A 17,475-nucleotide genomic window follows, 5' to 3' on the forward strand; every position below is an offset into this window, starting at 1 on the left:
AATATACATTTTTTATTTTTGTTTTTGTACAGAGGTATAGAGAGAATGAAAGGCAACAGAGTTCTTTTCACAAACTCAAATTTCCTTATCACTATATCTTTGCAACCTGATGTTGTGACTCTTTGATATTTCAAACTTTGACTTTATAATCTTACAGAATTTAATGGGTTGAGACATCGTGTTGCAAAGATATAGGGAAGGGGGGGAATCAAAGTTTGTGGCAAAAACTCAGTTCATCAAAAAAAAGACAAAGTTACACAGACTGTTCAAAAAATTTGATTTCGTTCGTTCTCAAAATCATCGTTCATTTTCCATCTATTTTGTTCGTTTTCTCACTGAACAGTGAACTTTCGTTCAATAAAATCGTTTTTTCAGTAAAATAAAAGATTGGGTTTACAAGAGTTTGGTACGGAAAAATCCTACGTTCATTAAAAAACGATATTTTTTTTCAAAATTTTCCAGAAAATTCGTTCGTTGACAAAAACGATGCCCATATCTAGGGATGGGTGGGGTCTACCCCTGTCTGTCTGGTTAGGGATGGGGTGGGACAGGAACAGAAAATTAAATGTTTAAATGTTTCCCTAAAAAGTTGTTGTAGAAGTATTCAAGGGTTAGGAAGGGTGAAAACTGAGTCAGATTACTCACATAGTTACTCTCAGCTTAGTACACAAACAGAGAGGGGGAGGGGTAGTTAATCCTAAATATTTAGAAAATTTAAATATTAGATATTTATCAGATAACTATTTTAAACTGTTTATCGTTTAAAATTAAAAAAAAAACTTTCTTCCAAAAATTGGATAACACTATACGAATTTGAATCACGTGAAGAGCCATTTAACAAAGTGAAATGTGCAGGGTTTGTAAAATTATATTAAGTGCACACTGCACACTCACTACAGAGCTAACTCGACAAGAATATCCTAATCCTAGTTCAGTTGAAACCCGGAGTAAACTAGACAAGGTTCTCGGTGTAAATTAGTGACTTGGAGTTAAAACAAACAAATTCTAAAGCTAAAACGGTACCTGGAGTATCAAGCTCTCCTAGTTTAACACGAACCTGGAGTAAACTAATCAAATTCTCCTTGTTTAACACGAACCTAGAGTAAATTCATCAACTTTTTCTTTTAAATATGAACCTGAATATTACCTAACAAGTACTTTTTTTCTTGAATCTGGAGAAAACTCAAGTAGCTCTCCTAGTTATACACTAGAAACCTGGAGTTAATCAAAGTCTTTCAAATAAATATGATTTATTGGAGAAATACGAGTTTATTTAATCAATTATTTTTCATTTTTCATTAAACACGTTTAAAGGGAATGTAAGCGTAAATTAAAGTGATCCTCCCTGCAAAGGTGGCAATGTCCGATTCACAAGAGTACCATTAAAATTCATAATATGTCAATGTTTACAATTTTGAATTTTTTGATACTTTTCAATTGATTGGTGTTTCTCTACAAAATGTGACTAGCACATTTCTACTGCAAGAAGACATATCGAATTATCATAACTAAATACTAATCTAATATAAATCTAAAATAACGACAATATCTTCCACTGAACGGATCAGATAAAGGTCTTAAAGATACCGTTGTGGATCGTGCACTATCATCTTTGCATTTAATTTCACTTAAAACTACGTTACAGCATAATTCTTGCATAGAGATATTCACACAATTTTAATGGAAGTTGTCAGCTATTTAGCTCCGTTTAGGGACACCCTTTAGGTATATCTCACTCCTGTATTCCGAGTTCATTAGCGCCTGATCCAATCAGGGTTCAGTCATGTGTTTGTTGTCTATTCTAAACCAATGGAAATAGTATGGCGGTAACATCTATCTTTCTATCTATCTCATTTTCCAATCAGAGTTATAAATACTTCAATTAGCGCTATCAGTAAATGGAAATATTTACTTCTACTGAAACTACAAGTATATATATACATTTGTATGCTCATCAAAAATATATGAGAAAGTGTTTTTTTGGCTTGAGAACCTTTTTATCAAATGAAATGAATGAAATGAGAGAATTTTAATTCTCGGCATAATAAATTTGTAATTAAACCCTAATGCTGCAGCTACACATACAAAAACAAGATCAAAGCTTTGTAATTACTACGTCTCTTCTCTCTAGTTAGTTTATATTTGTCTGCCAGTATTCAAATTTAATGCTCTGAAAGAATTGAGTTTTGTCACATATTTAGATTTTCTTATTCCTATATCTTTGCATTTCAATGTCGGAAACCTTAGATATTTCCGACATCAACCATCAACAATATGAACAACCAAACCCTGTTAGCCAACATGGATTTCTTTCTTTTTGACAGGTCTGTCCTCCTCACCACCCGTCTGACCGTCTTAGGTCATCTTTTACCGTAAAATTCACTGAATTTTGAGTTCACAGCAAATGTCAAACCTCCAACAATATTTGAGTTCCTGGCCAAGTATGTGACAAAATTGGAGAAGACCTAATCTTTACGACGTTGACTACCCACCTACATGTATAAGGGTCAACCCAGTTCGGTACGGACCTCCCGCTGCCAATATCAAACCTCCACGTCATTCCTCCAATCCTTTGGCTAAACCTCCCAGAGAACCCTGCATCCTATTCACCGTCAAAGGATCCCATACTGACCATTACCACCTCACCACTGCGGGGTCGCCAAATGAAGTTCTCCCAACATCCTTAAACTCATCTCTGATAACTACGTTTGCCCTAGCTGCACCCACAATCATGACCCAGCCTTCAAATGCAAACTACTCTTCTACAACAGGACCTCCAAGGTGTGTCCCAGGTTGCAAGCATGACGGGTTCCAAGTCCAACATAAGGCCTGCATGCACAGCAACCAGATCCCTGCAGTCATGGTGTCCAAGATAGGCTCCGACAGATCAATTCCATTAGTTGAAAATGTTCCCATGGGAGAGTTCTCTCTAGGGATCCAGTACGACACTGACTGTCAAATTAATCTGATCCCCCTGTCAGCCCTCCGAACCCTTCCACCTTCCATGTACTCCCAAAGGGACCTCTTCCAGAGAGTAAAGTGAGAGTAATGACCCGCGCAGGAGAGGGTAAGATCATTCTTCACTACTGAGATCAAGTTGAAGTTGCATAGGAAGATTCTAAAACTTTTGGCCATGGAAGAAGACCTCGACAACGGCTCAGGGTTCTCCTTCTCAGTTCTCCCCAAGTTGAGGTCATTCACAGGGACCTCAACCTCGTACCACTGTGGTGAGATCTCCATCTTGCTGGGCGGATACAACAACTTCTTCTTTCCAACTGAAGTAGAACGAGCTCCACAGGGAGTGGCTCTAAATATACCAAAGCAACCTGACTCAGAATTATCTGGTATACGGCCCCGTCCCTTCCAACACCATCACCTGGGTGGAACAGCCTCATCTCCACCCCCATCAACACCCTCTTCATCAAGTCCTTAGTCATCCAAGATCCCCATACTGACCTTCTACTTGTTGATCTTAAATCAACTGCAGATCCTACAATCAAATCAATTAAACCAGATCCTTCAACCAAACCAATTCTGTAAACTGAACCAGATCCTTCAACTGAACCCGATCCTTTAATCAAACCAGATCCTTCAAGTATACCAGACCCTTCAACCAATCCTGATCCTTCAACAGAACTAGATCCTGCAATCAAACAAGATCCGTCTACTATACCTCATCCTTCAACCGAACCAGATCCTTTGACTGAACCAGATCCTTCTACCAAACCAGTTCCTCCAATTGAACCTGATCCTCCAAGCAAACCAGACCCTTCAGCCAAACAAGATCCGTCAACCAAACCTTATCCTTCCACCGAACCAGACCCTGTACCAGCCTGATCTTTCAACCAAGCCAGATCCGTCTACTGAACCAGATCCTACTACCAAAGTAGATCCTTCAACCGACCCAGATCCTTCAACCAAGACAAACTATACACTGAGTCCTCCAACAAAGAGAAATAGAGCTCATTTAATTCCGATTACAGGGTTTCCACTCATAAATATTTTACATTTCTTAATATTCCTAGGAAAATACATTTCTTCAAATTCCTTATAATTTATTACCAAAAAAGTCAAATTTATTCCTTAGGTTTTAATCTAAAATACAATTTCAAGCAAACTAATTCTCAAACTTATCTCAATTTTTATTTTTTTTACAAAATTTATCCTTTATCTTAAATCAATAATTTTATTTATTTACTGAATTCGGAAATAATTAAAAGAGGTAAAGAAAATATTCACCTCAGAACCCGTCGGAATTCGTCTTCAAGACTTCACTCGGATTGATTCGAGATCAAGTTCAAACCGTGAGCTTCATAATATATTCACTGATTAATTCTCAAATACCATCGGTCAACCTTTTCGTAAAATCATTCTTAACTAACAATGACAAAATGAGCAATACTCAATAAGTCAATTTCGATTTTATTTTTATTAATTTTATTTATTTATCCAACAATACAACAATTTCGAGTTTTTTTATTCTTGTTAATTTTATTTCTTTATCCAACCTCAAGTCTTAAATCAGTTCAAATTAGATCTTCACTTTACATGCCGGTACCCATTTCACAAAGCAACAATATGGAAGATAGCATTGGTTTTCTATCTGCACAAGTATTCCTGCTTTGTCTCTACCGAGAGATTTTTCCTGGTGAATTCACAAATGAAAAGGATCAATTTTCCTTCAGAAAGAAAGAATGTCTTAATTATTTTTGTTCAGATCAAGGTTTAAAGAGTTTTGTTGTGAATCGGGTATACCCATATTTTTTAATAAAATAATGTCTACAGTCCATTAATACAGTTCTAGATAAAAATGAATCGACCAGGTTTTCACAGATCTAATTCAAGTTCAACCTGTAAACTAGAGGAACCTGTTATACTCAGGTATACTAGAGGAACCTGTTTTATACTCAGGTAAACTAGAGGAAACTGTTATACTCAGGTAAACTAGAGAAACCTGTTATTCTCAGTAAACTAGAGAAACCTATTATTCTCAGGTAAACTAGAGGAACCTGTTATTCTCAGTAAACTAGAGGAACCTGTTATTCTCAGGTAAACTAGAGAAACCTGTTATTCTCAGTAAACTAGAGGAACCTATTATTTTTAGGTAAACTAGAGGAACCTGTTATTCTCAAGTAAACTAGAGGAACCTGTTATTCTCAGGGAAACTAGAGGAACCTGTTATTCTCAGGTAAACTAGAGGAAAATGTTATTCTCATGTAAACTAGAGGAACCTGTTATACTCAGGTAAACTAGAGAAACCTGTTATTCTCAGGTAAACTAGAGGAACCTGTTATTCTCAGGTAAACTAGAGAAACCTGTTATTTCCAGGTAAACTAGAGAAACCTGTTATTCTCAGGTAAACTAGAGAAACCTATTATTCTCAGGTAAACTAGAGAAACCTGTTATTCTCAGGTAAACTAGAGAAACCTATTATTCTCAGGTAAACTAGAGAAACCTATTATTCTCAGGTAAACTAGAGAAACCTGTTATTCTCAGGTAAACTAGAGGAACCTGTTATACTCAGGTAAACTAGAGGAACCTGTTATACTCAGGTAAACTAGAGGAACCTGTTATACTCAGGTAAATTAGAGAAACCTGAGAATAATAGGTAAACTAGAGAAACCTGCTATTCTCAGGTAAACTAGAGGAACCTGTTATTCTCAGGGAAACTAGAGAAACAGGTTATTCTTAGGTAAACTAGAGAAACCTGTTATGCTCAGGTAAACTAGAGGAACCTGTTATACTCAGGTAAACTAGAGAAACCTGTTATTCTCAGGTAAACAAGAGGAACCTGTTATACTCAAGTAAACTAGAGAAACCTGTTATACTCAGGTAAACTAGAGAAACCTATTATTCTCAGGTAAACAAGAGAAACCTATTATTCTCAGGTAAACTAGAGAAACCTATTATTCTCAGGTAAACTAGAGAAACCTGTTATTCTCAGATAAACTAGAGAAACCTATTATTCTCAGGTAAACTAGAGGAACCTATTATTCTCAGGTAAACAAGAGGAACCTGTTATTCTCAGGTAAACTAGAGGAACCTATTATTCTCAGGTAAACAAGAGGAACCTGTTATTCTCAGGTAAACTAGAGAAACCTGTTATTCTCAGGTAAACTAGTGAAACCTGTTATTCTCAGGGAAACTAGAGAAACAGGTTATTCTTAGGTAAACTAGAGAAACCTGTTATGCTCAGGTAAACTAGAGGAACCTGTTATGTTCAGGTAAACTAGAGAAACCTGTTATTCTCAGGTAAACTAGAGAAACCTTTAGGTAAACTAAAGAAACCTGTTATTCTCAGGTAAACTAGAGGAACCTGGTATTCTCAGGTAAACTGGAGAAACCTGTTATTCTCAAGTAACTTAAAGGCGACATTTTATAAATTCTTCCGATGTATTCTTTATTTACGGCTTAACTGTAAATAAAGAAAGTAAAAAATGAAATAAAAGAACAAATGAAAAAGAACAAATGAAACTATTAAAACTTTATAAAATCTAGGAGACAAAGTTCTGTGAAAAGTTTGGTGAGTTTGGCAGGTATAAGGAGGAAGAAAAGAAAGGATTCTGATTCTGTCAGGTGCTCATTCAAAAATAGAAAATCATCGTGAAATATTTAAATTATTATGAAGACGACTTGTTTTGCGGTTTTTGTAAAATTCTTGTGTAAAATTAGGATTTTTGAAAGAACTCTATAGCTAAAGGGTGTCCCACGAAACAAGACAGTTGAAACTACTTAAACATCGTCTTTAAATTTTGAAATAATTTGCAGAACTTTTCAATTTAGTTTTACATATTGAATAAAAAAAAAATATTAATCACAAAATTCTTGTACTCTTTGCATTTCAAAATGTGGTCTGCCTTTTTGAACTTTTAATTTTACCGGAGATATTATGAATTTTTTAAAGATTTTATTTAACTATCTCAAGATGTGACCAAAATTATTCTTATCATAATTTTGAAAGTCATGTTTTGTAGAACACCCTGTTTCTGTACGTAAGGTTATAAACTCCAACTGTATAAACTCGAAATTTACAAACAGAAGTCGTGAAATTTTCTTAAATAATAGGACTTGGAAAAGGAGGATTAATAGAAGTAGGGCCAATAATTGGATATAGGAACTGATTAATCTTTTTAAACTGTGATATTCTAATCCTTTGAAACCTTTCATATTTCAAACATTGAATATTTGATACAAAAAGGTCTACAATATCGGGTTGCAAAGATGCTGGGCTTTGAAAATTAGAGTTGGAGGCTAGCAATCAGTTCCGTTTAGTAATTTGTTACACAATAATCTTTAACCGATAGTTCCGTCAATTTACATTTAAATTCCGACAAAAGTATAATAATAATACAATGTCGCGGTCGCTACAACTTCATAGTTAGTTGTCAATGAATTTTCATGTTTAGTGAGTCACACTGTTTATAAATGTTCATTATTTAGTTGTACAGACAGTTGTACAACTGCGGAAAGTGGACGTGATGTACTGCAGGTACAACTGTACAGCTATATTTAGCAATGTTTAGGCCATCCACAAACAGCTTATAGTACCTTGTATTTTTTTACACAAATATTTTATTAAATTAAACTCATAATGCTTTGAGTTTTTAACATTTAAAACTCATATGGTGCCCTGAGTTTTTCATATTAAACTCATGTAGTGCCTCGATTTTTTTACATTTTACGCTTTAAAATTTGTATTAAAATGGAACATTTGATAAATTTTTTGACTATTGATACATTTCTTTTGAGATTTTAATGTAAATGTTTCTTGGATATTTGCCTATATACAAAGATAATATATATATAGATACGCAGGGCTAGTATAATTTTGAGGTCTTGAGAAAAAGTGCAATCAGCATCATCTCTGTCGTACGCATGGCATTTTATCCTCTGGATTGTTGCTAATTTATCAATGTGTTTATGCGTGATAACACTAAATGCGTACTATAGTATCAACAATGCATACTGCATATTGTACTTAATGAAACAAATTAATCAATGCAAATAAAACTGAGGTAGGAATTTGACTAGACAAAGTTTAAATGTGCAAGTTGTACTGAATGGCATACGTAAATTAACAAAATTTAAATAAAAATTATGACTAAAAAGTACATCGAATCTAGGACAAAGTCCTAATATCGGACAGGATCCGGTCGAACAACACATCCCATTCAACACTATGGACGGTTGCTCCTGGCTCTTCATGGCTCACAACTGGCTCATCACCCCCTTCACCCCAAAAATCCCAAAAATAAAACTCCATTACTTTCCAAAGATGATCATCCTCGGTTTGGTGCGCTCAAAACTTCAATTGGATTGGTAAATAAAAAAGAAATGATTAATTTTATTGGTCAAACAGCTCCAGATAGCAACACTTGAACTATACAGGATGCAATACGCGTACTGTATGTTTATATATCACAAATGCGTATTTCCTACAGATTGCAGGAAAGGAATATAGAAAGTAATTAATTTGCTATAGATGTCTCTCGTTTCACTTTATCTCAGAGGTACAAAAATTAGTTGTCTGCTACAAGCAATTTAGGAAGGACTACATGCCAGCGTATCTACATATATATTACCTTTGCCTATATATTTGTTTTAAAAATGTTTGAAAAAACGAATTCTGCACATTTTATTGTTCTAATCATGTTTTATTTTGAAAGATATGAACTGAAAAAATACATTTTTTGTTTTAAGGAAATGGTTTCTTTCAAAAAAAGATTAAGCCGACGAATGAGTTCTATCCTGGATTTTTCCAAGCCTTCCTCCGACGGAAGACGACATTTAGATTCTGTACCTCATGTCAACAATGTGAAGTTTACGTAAGTATTTGGATATACTAATTTGGAATGGTTTATTAATAAATTAAAGATTCATATTCGTAATACGGAGAAAAAACTTAATTCTAATATTATTTTGCTGAAGGACACACTAATGATATTGAATGATATTTATAATAAAACTAGCCTTAGAGGGCGCTTTGCGCCCATCTTCTAAATTAATTGTGAACATGTCCTCTTTGTGTACATCGTAAAACAAAACAAAAATAATTCGCGAATTTTCACAAAAAATTTCGTGGATTTTCAAAATTTTAAAAAATTTAATGAAGATCGAATTTTGATGGAGACAAATATTTAAAATTTCAATCATTCATAAACCTTTCCTTGGGTTCCCTAGATGTCCCACAAAAAATTTGGGCCCGATCGGTTCAGCCGTTTTTACGTTTATTGGATACAAACAAACAAACAGACACCCAAACAGACAAGCCAAATTTATATATATAAATAAGCAAAAATTAAATTATAATAGGATTTTTCTAAAACATTTCATAATTTTCAAGAGACAAGAAAACTTTTAATGCAAAAGAAGTACAGGGTTTCCCAAAAAACATGGGAATTTAGTGACGAATTCAATATCGTCTTTGTTATGAATTAGCATTGTATTACCTAATTTCAAAAGACATGATATTATAATGTCTGCTAGAGTTTATTTTATGAGAAGTGTAAAAGACTGTAAAGATGTGCCTATAATGTCTCCGCAAGATGAACAGTGAAGACGGACAAGTTTACTCTGTTTGTATACAGCAATTTTCTTGGTTTACTAACATAGAGAATAGAATATATAGAGAGGAATTAAAAGAATCTCTCAGTATGAATTTTTTCAGTCCCTTTCAGCCTGAAATGGAGTTCAAAGTGTGCAAATCATGTAAATGTTCACAAATTATGTGCAGTAGAGTACATTAATACAGTATGTTCCCTAAACTATTCATTTCAATTTCAAATTTTTTAAACTGTTAAACTGTCATTTGATTTATAGTTATAACGGAAAATCATCGTTTGTAAAGTGGAAGGCATAGAGTCTATGTGAAATGATCAATGGTCAATTATGAAACCAGTCTAATTCATAATTACACAGGTTTGTGTGGAGTACGGGAATCGAACCCGTGAACACCAGCCTGGACACCAATCCAGTTACTGGCTGTGGACAAGTAATATAAAACGTTAATGTACAGGGTGTCCCAATAAACATGGGAATTCAGTGACGGATTCGATATCGTCTTTTTAAATAATTCTTTGATTTAGTATAGTGATACCTACTGAGAAAGTCGTAATCTGTAAGGGTTTCGTCTGCTATGTTCACAATTTGTTTGTTTATGTTTTGACTGCATAAGGGTGTACTTATTAAAACAAGAAAATTGGAGTATACAAACAGAGTAAACTTGTCCGTCTTCACTGTTTATCTTGCAAAGGCATTATAGACACGTCTTCGCAGTCTTTTACCCTTTTCATAAAATAAACTCTAGCAGACATGATAATATTATGGCTTTTGAAATTAGGTATTACAATGTTAATTCATAACAAAGACGATATCCAATTCGTCACTGAATTCCCATGTTTTTTGGGACACCCTGTAGGATAAGTGCCGAGGTTGATGATGACGGATTGGAAAATAATATATCCATCCCTAGACGGATTCAAAGGAAAGATATTCCTATATGCTGGTTAGATGAATCTCAAGTAAGACAAAAAGCTAAATAATTTATTTTCTTGGTGGTTAAAATTCTAATTACTTTTCGTTTTGTTTTGTTTTTCAGGTTGTTCAAACACGACGGTTAAATAAGAAAGCGAGGACGGATATATTCTCTAACCTTGTGGATACACTCTATAACAGACATCTAGCTAGGTATAGAATAGGACGGATATATTCTCCAACCTTGTGGATACACTCTACACCAGACATCTAGCTAGGTACAGAATAGGACAGATATATTCTCTAATAGTGGATACACTCTATACCAAAATTAGTTATGTCACTTAATCGGAAGGTTTGTTACTGCTGTGGATACACTGTATTCTAGGCATTTGGGTAGCGGTATAAAATATGACGGATATTTTCTTTTTTTTGTTATCTATTTTAAAGTGTTTTAAACATCTTTAATTTGGTATTTCTTACTCCTCGGCATCAGGTTTTTATTCTTCTTAAAGAACAAGAAAGGTTTATTAATCATAAATAATTTGTATTTAGATATATTATAATAATGTTTTATAAAGGAATTGAGTCTTTGCCACAAACTCAAATTTTGTAATTCCTATATCTTGGCAACCTTACGGTGTAGACTCTTGATATTTCAAACTTAGATTTTTTGATCTAACAGAATTCAAAGTTTGAAATATCCAAGGTCTACGACATTGGGTTGCGAAGATATAAGAATTAGAAAGTCAGGTTTTGTGGCAAAGACTCAATTCCTTTGATTTCCATATTTTTGTTGAAAGTTTTAAACAACTCTGTCTAGTATAACAGCGGAGTATTCTTGATCCTGACTGGATAACCTCTCTCCAAGAACCTCCCATTTGTCCAAGGTCGGATCATATATTTCAACGGTTCCATCTCCTCCTCGTCCTCCGATTACATACAGTTTCCCGTCATGGTTTACTACTCCAGGTCCCTCTCTGGGTAGGGTTAGAGAACAGGTTCTTCTCCATACACTCCCGTCCCAGCATTCAACTGTGTCCATCAGTTCTCTCATTCCTGCTCCTCCGATTAGGTAGATTTTATCTCCAAGTTGACCTACACCCGGCCGGAATCTGCTAATCCTATTCCCATCCTCTCCTTCTCCTGATCCTTCCCAACCCAACCAGAGATCCCGACTTGTGTCGTATAGTTTATCATTGTCTGACCCGTAAGCTACAGGTAGATATAAACGTGAACCTATCACTGAAGAGAAACTACCGTTGTGCCATGTTGGGAGGGAAGAGAGAGAATGCCAGGCCCATTGATCTTCGGGTTGGGTTAGATCAAGACACTCCGCTGTAAGAACAGAGAGTTGTGAATCTGATCCGCCCATAACGTAAAGTTTTCCGTCCAAGACCGCGCTAGCATGACACTTTCTTGCTGTGATCATACTGGGACCTTCCGACCATTCATTGGTTCTTACGTTAAATGTTACAAATCTATTTAAAGCTTTCAATACTCCAGCCCGTCCTACTCCTCCTGTTACTAGGAGAGTGTCTCCGTAGGACGCTAAACCTGCTCCGGAGAGTCCATATCTCATCTCTGGGATCTGAGTAAGTACGTTCCAACCCTCCTCTGGACGATCTAGGTCTAGATATTCAACATTACACGAATCGAATCCTACAGCAACTATAAACTTATTCAGCCCACGAGCTCTGGAGGATCCAGGCTCAGGGTTTAAATCTCTTTGTTTAACAATATTTTCCAAACATTCAGAGTCAGATTTTATCACTGCGTTGTCCTGTAACCTCCGAAGGCAGTCGGAGGACAAATTGTTTAATTTCACATGTTTGAAAAGTCTAGTCAGGTATTCTGCCCTATCCTCTGATTTATCACACCAAGCGAGGACAGACTCAACAATAGTTTCCTCGGAGGTTACGTAGATATTATCCAGAGATATTAGTTCTTCAACCTCTAGAAAGGTCAGCTCCATGAAGTCTTCCGTCCTACAAACATCCTCAAAGTTTCTCTGAGTTTTAATTTTTATTATGTTTAAATTATTTTTATTATTGTTATTCTTGTTTTTAAATTTAACCTTTGTCTGGAAGTAACTCAACATCAACTACAAATAAACAAAAAATTGTACTTTTAAGTAAAAAAAGTGCATTTGCTTTTTTACTCTTAATTTAAAAGGAACAGACGTTGAAAATTATCATTTTAAAGATATTTTTGTTTCCTAAAACTCCGGTTTGTCTGAGTTCAAACATTCGATGAAGAAACTCCCTGGAAGCATGATTTCCTCTGATCAAGGTTCGTTTAGGGGTTTCCATCCCGGTGCTCTAGGTTTCCTAAGTTTACAAGATTCTCCGGGTTTTCTACGTTTCTCCGGGTACTCACAGATCACTACTCATTCTAAACCTGGATCGGATCCAGGACAGGGGGAAAGTATAGGCTGGGGAAAGCACAGGTGGGTTACTTACAAGGAATCAGGGGAATACTTTTTTTTAAATATATGGGAGTGGGCATCTATTGACTCTAATAACTCTACAGGTGGGAATTTTCCCTAAAGTTTAAGCTGCATTAAATACTTGAGAAAGGAGTTCATTTGGACAATGGTTTGCTTGTCCGACTTCGCGCCCTTATTTCTAAAAGTCATCTTCAGGAAAAAAAAAACACATTTATTAGCTATTGTATATGATACATGGACATATTGTGTATGATACATTTGTACATATTGTATATGACACATGTACATGTTGTGTATGATACATTTGTACACATTGTATATGATACATGTACATATTGTGTATGATACCTGTACATATTGTATATGTTACATGTACATATTGTGCATGATACATGTATATATTGTATATGATACATGTACATATTGTATATAATTAGCATATTCTGTTGAAATATTATTTATAAAAAATTAAACGACTGAAAATGTATTGTTTACTAAATGTCTAATATTGCAGAAATAATTCATGATTACAGTACTTGGATTATAGACTATATAATATGTTGTAATATATTGTTTTATAAATGTTGGTTGTTTAGGTATATTTTAACTTTCCTGCGAGAAGAGGATTTTGTCAACATGAGTCAGGTTCAAATATTTTTAACTAGTGTTAAGTTGAAGACTACTTCTTAATTTAGTGTTTACATGAAGACGACTTCTGAATTTAGTGTTTATATGAAGACGACCTGTTAATCTAGTGATAGATGAAGAGAACTTGTTAAATTAGTGTTCAGACAAAGAAAACTTCTTGATTTAAAGTTTATAGATGAAGACGACCTCTTACAATAGTGTTTAATTGAAGACGACTTCTTAATTTAGTGCGTAGAAGAAGATGACTTCTTAAATAAGTGTTTAGTTCTCAGAGTTTAGATGAAGACGACTTCTTGATTTAAGGGTTAGATGAAGAAGATCTCTGAAACTGGTGTTTAATTGAAGACGACCTGTTAATCTAGTGTTTAGATGAATACGACTACTTAATTAACTGTTTAGAAGAAGATGACCTGTTAAACTATTGTTTAGATAAAGCACCTTCTAAATTTATTGATTAAATGAAAAAGACTTCTTCATTTAATTTTTAGATGAAAACGACCTCTGAAACTGGTGTGAATGTGAAGACGACATTTTGTCTAGGTTTGTGATACCTGGCAGGAGTTTATGTACGGGACAGTACACAAGATATTATTCAACAGAAAGTACTAATTCACAATATTGAAGAACAACAAAACTTACAAATTAAAGGGACTGTAAGCGTAATTTCAAGTGACCCTCCATGCGAAGATGGCAATGCTCTATTAAAATGTGTACCTTAAAAACTTTGTCTGATTAAGTATAAATTTGATATCTATGTTATTATTTTTGAAAACTGTTTATTTTTAATTGGGGATTCTCTACAAAAGTGACTAGTGCCTTTCTATTTTTGAAAACATTTTAGATATCAGAAATATACACATTTAAACCTCGAGAAACGACAATATCTTACATGTCATTAATCAATAAATATTTTAATATGGTACCGTTAAGAAAATCGGCCATTGCCAGCTTTGCATGGAAGGTCATTCGAAATTACGCTTACACGAACGTTCCTTTTAAGGAAGAAGACCTTTCAATTAGTAATTTAAAGAGTTCAAGGTCGTCATTAAACCCGCATTCGTTGTAAATATCCCTGTGTGTTGAATTAAAAGTAAGTTCAGTACCATGAAGAATGAGACTTAAGACGTGATTGTTCGGAATTTATTGAGTTTATTTTTTAAATTCCTGGTACCCTGAGATTAGATGAAAACTTTCACATTTCATTAAAAATTTTAACAATTTAATTGCGAACATAAGTCCAAATTCTAACTTTACATCGTAATATTAAAAAAGAGTTTTAGGTCGTCCTCTCATCTTTCGTACTTTGACTGTGATTTTTTCTATTTCAAAAAGGAAAAATTAAATTAATTAAATGTTTTGTAGTTTTGATGAAATAGTGTCAAATGCATTTAATTTGATGTAAGTGTTCAATAATCATATCTAAATATAGTTCAACTTTCTACCCTTTACTTTTAGCATCAATTATGTTCTAAACTGTAATATAAAAATGTTCAAAGAATAAATATAGATAAATACATCATTTCAGAGCTAAAACAATTGATACAGATAACTTTGCGAAAGAAAATAAATAAAAGTAGTAGAAGAAACAAAATTAAAGTTTAGACTTGAATTCAACAGAAATAAAATACCTTCACGAACAAAAGTCTTTGAGTGAAAGCATCCTAAAAGTCCGAGATATTCAAAGTTCTGTCACTTTTTATAAAGTTTTCCCCTACACAGACTGCTACAGAAAGTTGCATGATTTTTCAAGACTGGATCGACGTTGAAGTGTTGCAAATCCTCGCTTATAATTATTCACACTTTTTTGTAGCCCTAGACAAGTACATTTTAGAACTGTTTTCTCAAGTTGGTTTCTGGAGAGATAGGTCGGAATGTATCCGGATATATTTGTCACTGACTGCTGCAGGTTCGGAAGGAACTTATTCTCTTCCTTCTCTCCCTGGTTTTCGGCTTCATTTTTTTAAGAAGTTATAAACAGACTTCTCATCAAACCTTTGAATGAGAGCTATAATACCTATGGATCAAGTCGTAAGAACACTATTCATGTTTCCCGATTTTGTTGCTAAATTTAGATCTTTCTTCCAAATGCTTTTTTAATTGTGTCCGTCAGAAGAATGAATATACGAAATATAAAAATTTATTTAATCAAATAAATAGGTTTATTTACAAGTTTTATTAGTTAACTTTTCTGTGACAATAAGCATGCATGATACAGTTTTCCTAGATGATCTTAACAGAGATTGGAGTTCATTTTACATTAACTGCACTTAAATATAGTATTTTTAACTTTATTTAAGTGAAGCAAACATTTTGAAGCAGTTAATAAGAATAAGAAATTGAGAGAAATCAATAAAACTATTTTGAATTGAAGAGGATAACAAAATCGACTTTTGTTTTGGTTTAAATGGAGTAAATACTGTATTAAGCGTAGTTAAAAGGACTTTTGGCGTTATTTTACATCTAAAAAGGTACATGCCCATGTACGGTACCCTTTTAACCGAAGTCCTAGTAAGAATTATGGACATTTTCTTGCTTTTTTATCTGAAAACCATAGTAAAAAATAACTACGCCCTAATTTTCAGGTATTCAAGTATTCAAGTATTCAAGTATTTAAGTATTCAAGTATTCAAGTATTCTAGTATTCAAGTATTCTAGTATTCAAGTATTCATTCAAGTATTCAAGTATTCAAGTATTCAAGTATGCAAGTATGCAAGTATTCAAGTATTCAAGTATTCAAGTATTCAAGTATTCAAGTATTCAAGTATTCAATTATTCAAGTATTCAAGTATTCAAGTATTCAAGGCCATTTTATAATATAAATGAAGACACAAGTACAAAATTTACAGCAGTTTAAAACAATATCTTGGTTCACAGAGAATTTATGAGTATTTTTAATCTTTACATGGATAACAACATTCTACTTTAATCCTTTTCTGTTGTTAGAGGTTGCAACATTCTATTTAACTCTTTCAGTAAACAGTGAGCAAAAACTCAGAAATAAGGGATAACGTTCTTTTCTAAACATTTAAATCACACTCATGTTAAATAAACTTCATTTTCAGAATAAAAATCTTTAAATGAGACATTTAAATAGAGCAACTCTAAAATCTGAATGGTTGTATAAAGTAAAGGAATTACTATTTTGCACTTGCAAGTTTATATTTATAAAAATTTAGGTCAGATTTTAATAAAAGACTCTTAGCTTTGACAACAAACTTTTGTCATTGACCGCTCATAAGCGCCCTTTTTACAAAACGTTTTTTTAATACAGAGGGTTGACCAGAAAGGATGAGACTTCAGAAAGGTTTTCCGGAATTCATGTCTTACATAATTAATAGTAATTACATCCACTTCTTTGCGAATTAGATAACTAATTGTATGATTTAATTTGTGACAAAAAAAAGGAAAATTCAATCCCCAGTTCATAATTATTAAAAAGTGCTAGGTCGTCTTTAAAGGCTCGTACGGTGAATGGATAAATTGTAAACCATTTCCATTTCCATTGCACAGAATAAACCAGTCATGTACTATATATGTATACGTTTAAACCATTTATAGGTACATTGTATGATATATATCTGAACCATGTGGATACAAGATTTTAAAAAATCGGGTAAATACGACTCAGGTCCAAGCTGTCGTTGGGGCTTTTTTACAGTTTGGGCTTTTGGATTTAACTCTATCCCTGCTGGGGTACTTGAAAACCAGGTTTTAGGCCTAAAGGGAGGGCTTTGGGTATGTAAGAAAAGTCAGAAAATTTCAACAGCCTCAGACCAATACTTTTTGAGTTATGTAAAAAAAACTACAGGGGGGGTCAAATTGCCCCCCCCCCAGCAGGAATAGGGTTAAGTTGCATCTAATTTTCTATAAAAAGTTAAGTTCATAAAACCGGTTTATTATTGTA

At 33.9% G+C, this 17,475-nt stretch overlaps 1 protein-coding gene across 3 annotated transcripts; it reads left to right on the forward strand.

The window, feature by feature from the left end:
• The first annotated feature begins 4,800 nt into the window (after positions 1–4,800).
• Positions 4,801–14,283, forward strand: LOC111702279 (uncharacterized). 3 transcript variants are annotated; one of them, XR_002765384.1, is made up of 8 exons: positions 4,801–4,881; positions 6,499–6,576; positions 7,441–7,489; positions 8,701–8,825; positions 10,418–10,520; positions 10,598–10,751; positions 13,519–13,567; positions 14,111–14,146. XR_002765384.1 is itself a non-coding variant. In XM_023473920.1 (8 exons), exons 1-8 carry the CDS (start codon positions 4,811–4,813, stop codon positions 14,116–14,118), a joined length of 624 nt encoding a protein of 207 aa, XP_023329688.1. In that variant the 5' UTR covers positions 4,801–4,810; the 3' UTR covers positions 14,119–14,283. The 3 variants fall into 3 exon arrangements, 2 of the variants coding, with proteins under 2 accessions (XP_023329688.1, XP_023329687.1); XM_023473920.1 differs by having other exon boundaries at positions 10,598–10,686; positions 14,059–14,283; XM_023473919.1 differs by having other exon boundaries at positions 10,598–10,686; positions 14,111–14,283.
• The last annotated feature ends 3,192 nt before the right edge of the window (positions 14,284–17,475 follow it).

This window comes from Eurytemora carolleeae, unplaced genomic scaffold (assembly GCF_000591075.1).
Source record: "Eurytemora carolleeae unplaced genomic scaffold, Eaff_2.0 scaffold499, whole genome shotgun sequence".
In the NCBI taxonomy this organism is placed as follows: Eukaryota; Metazoa; Arthropoda; class Copepoda; order Calanoida; family Temoridae; genus Eurytemora; species Eurytemora carolleeae.

Coding starts and splice junctions, on each gene's coding strand:
- LOC111702279 (XM_023473919.1), top strand. CDS start 4,811: ATGAATCGACCAGGTTTTCACAGATCTAATTCAAGTTCAACCTGTAAA. Junction 7,490..8,700: donor GTGGACGTGATGTACTGCAG/GTACAACTGTAC, acceptor TTTTGTTTTAAG/GAAATGGTTTCTTTCAAAAA. Junction 10,521..10,597: donor GCTGGTTAGATGAATCTCAA/GTAAGACAAAAA, acceptor TTTGTTTTTCAG/GTTGTTCAAACACGACGGTT.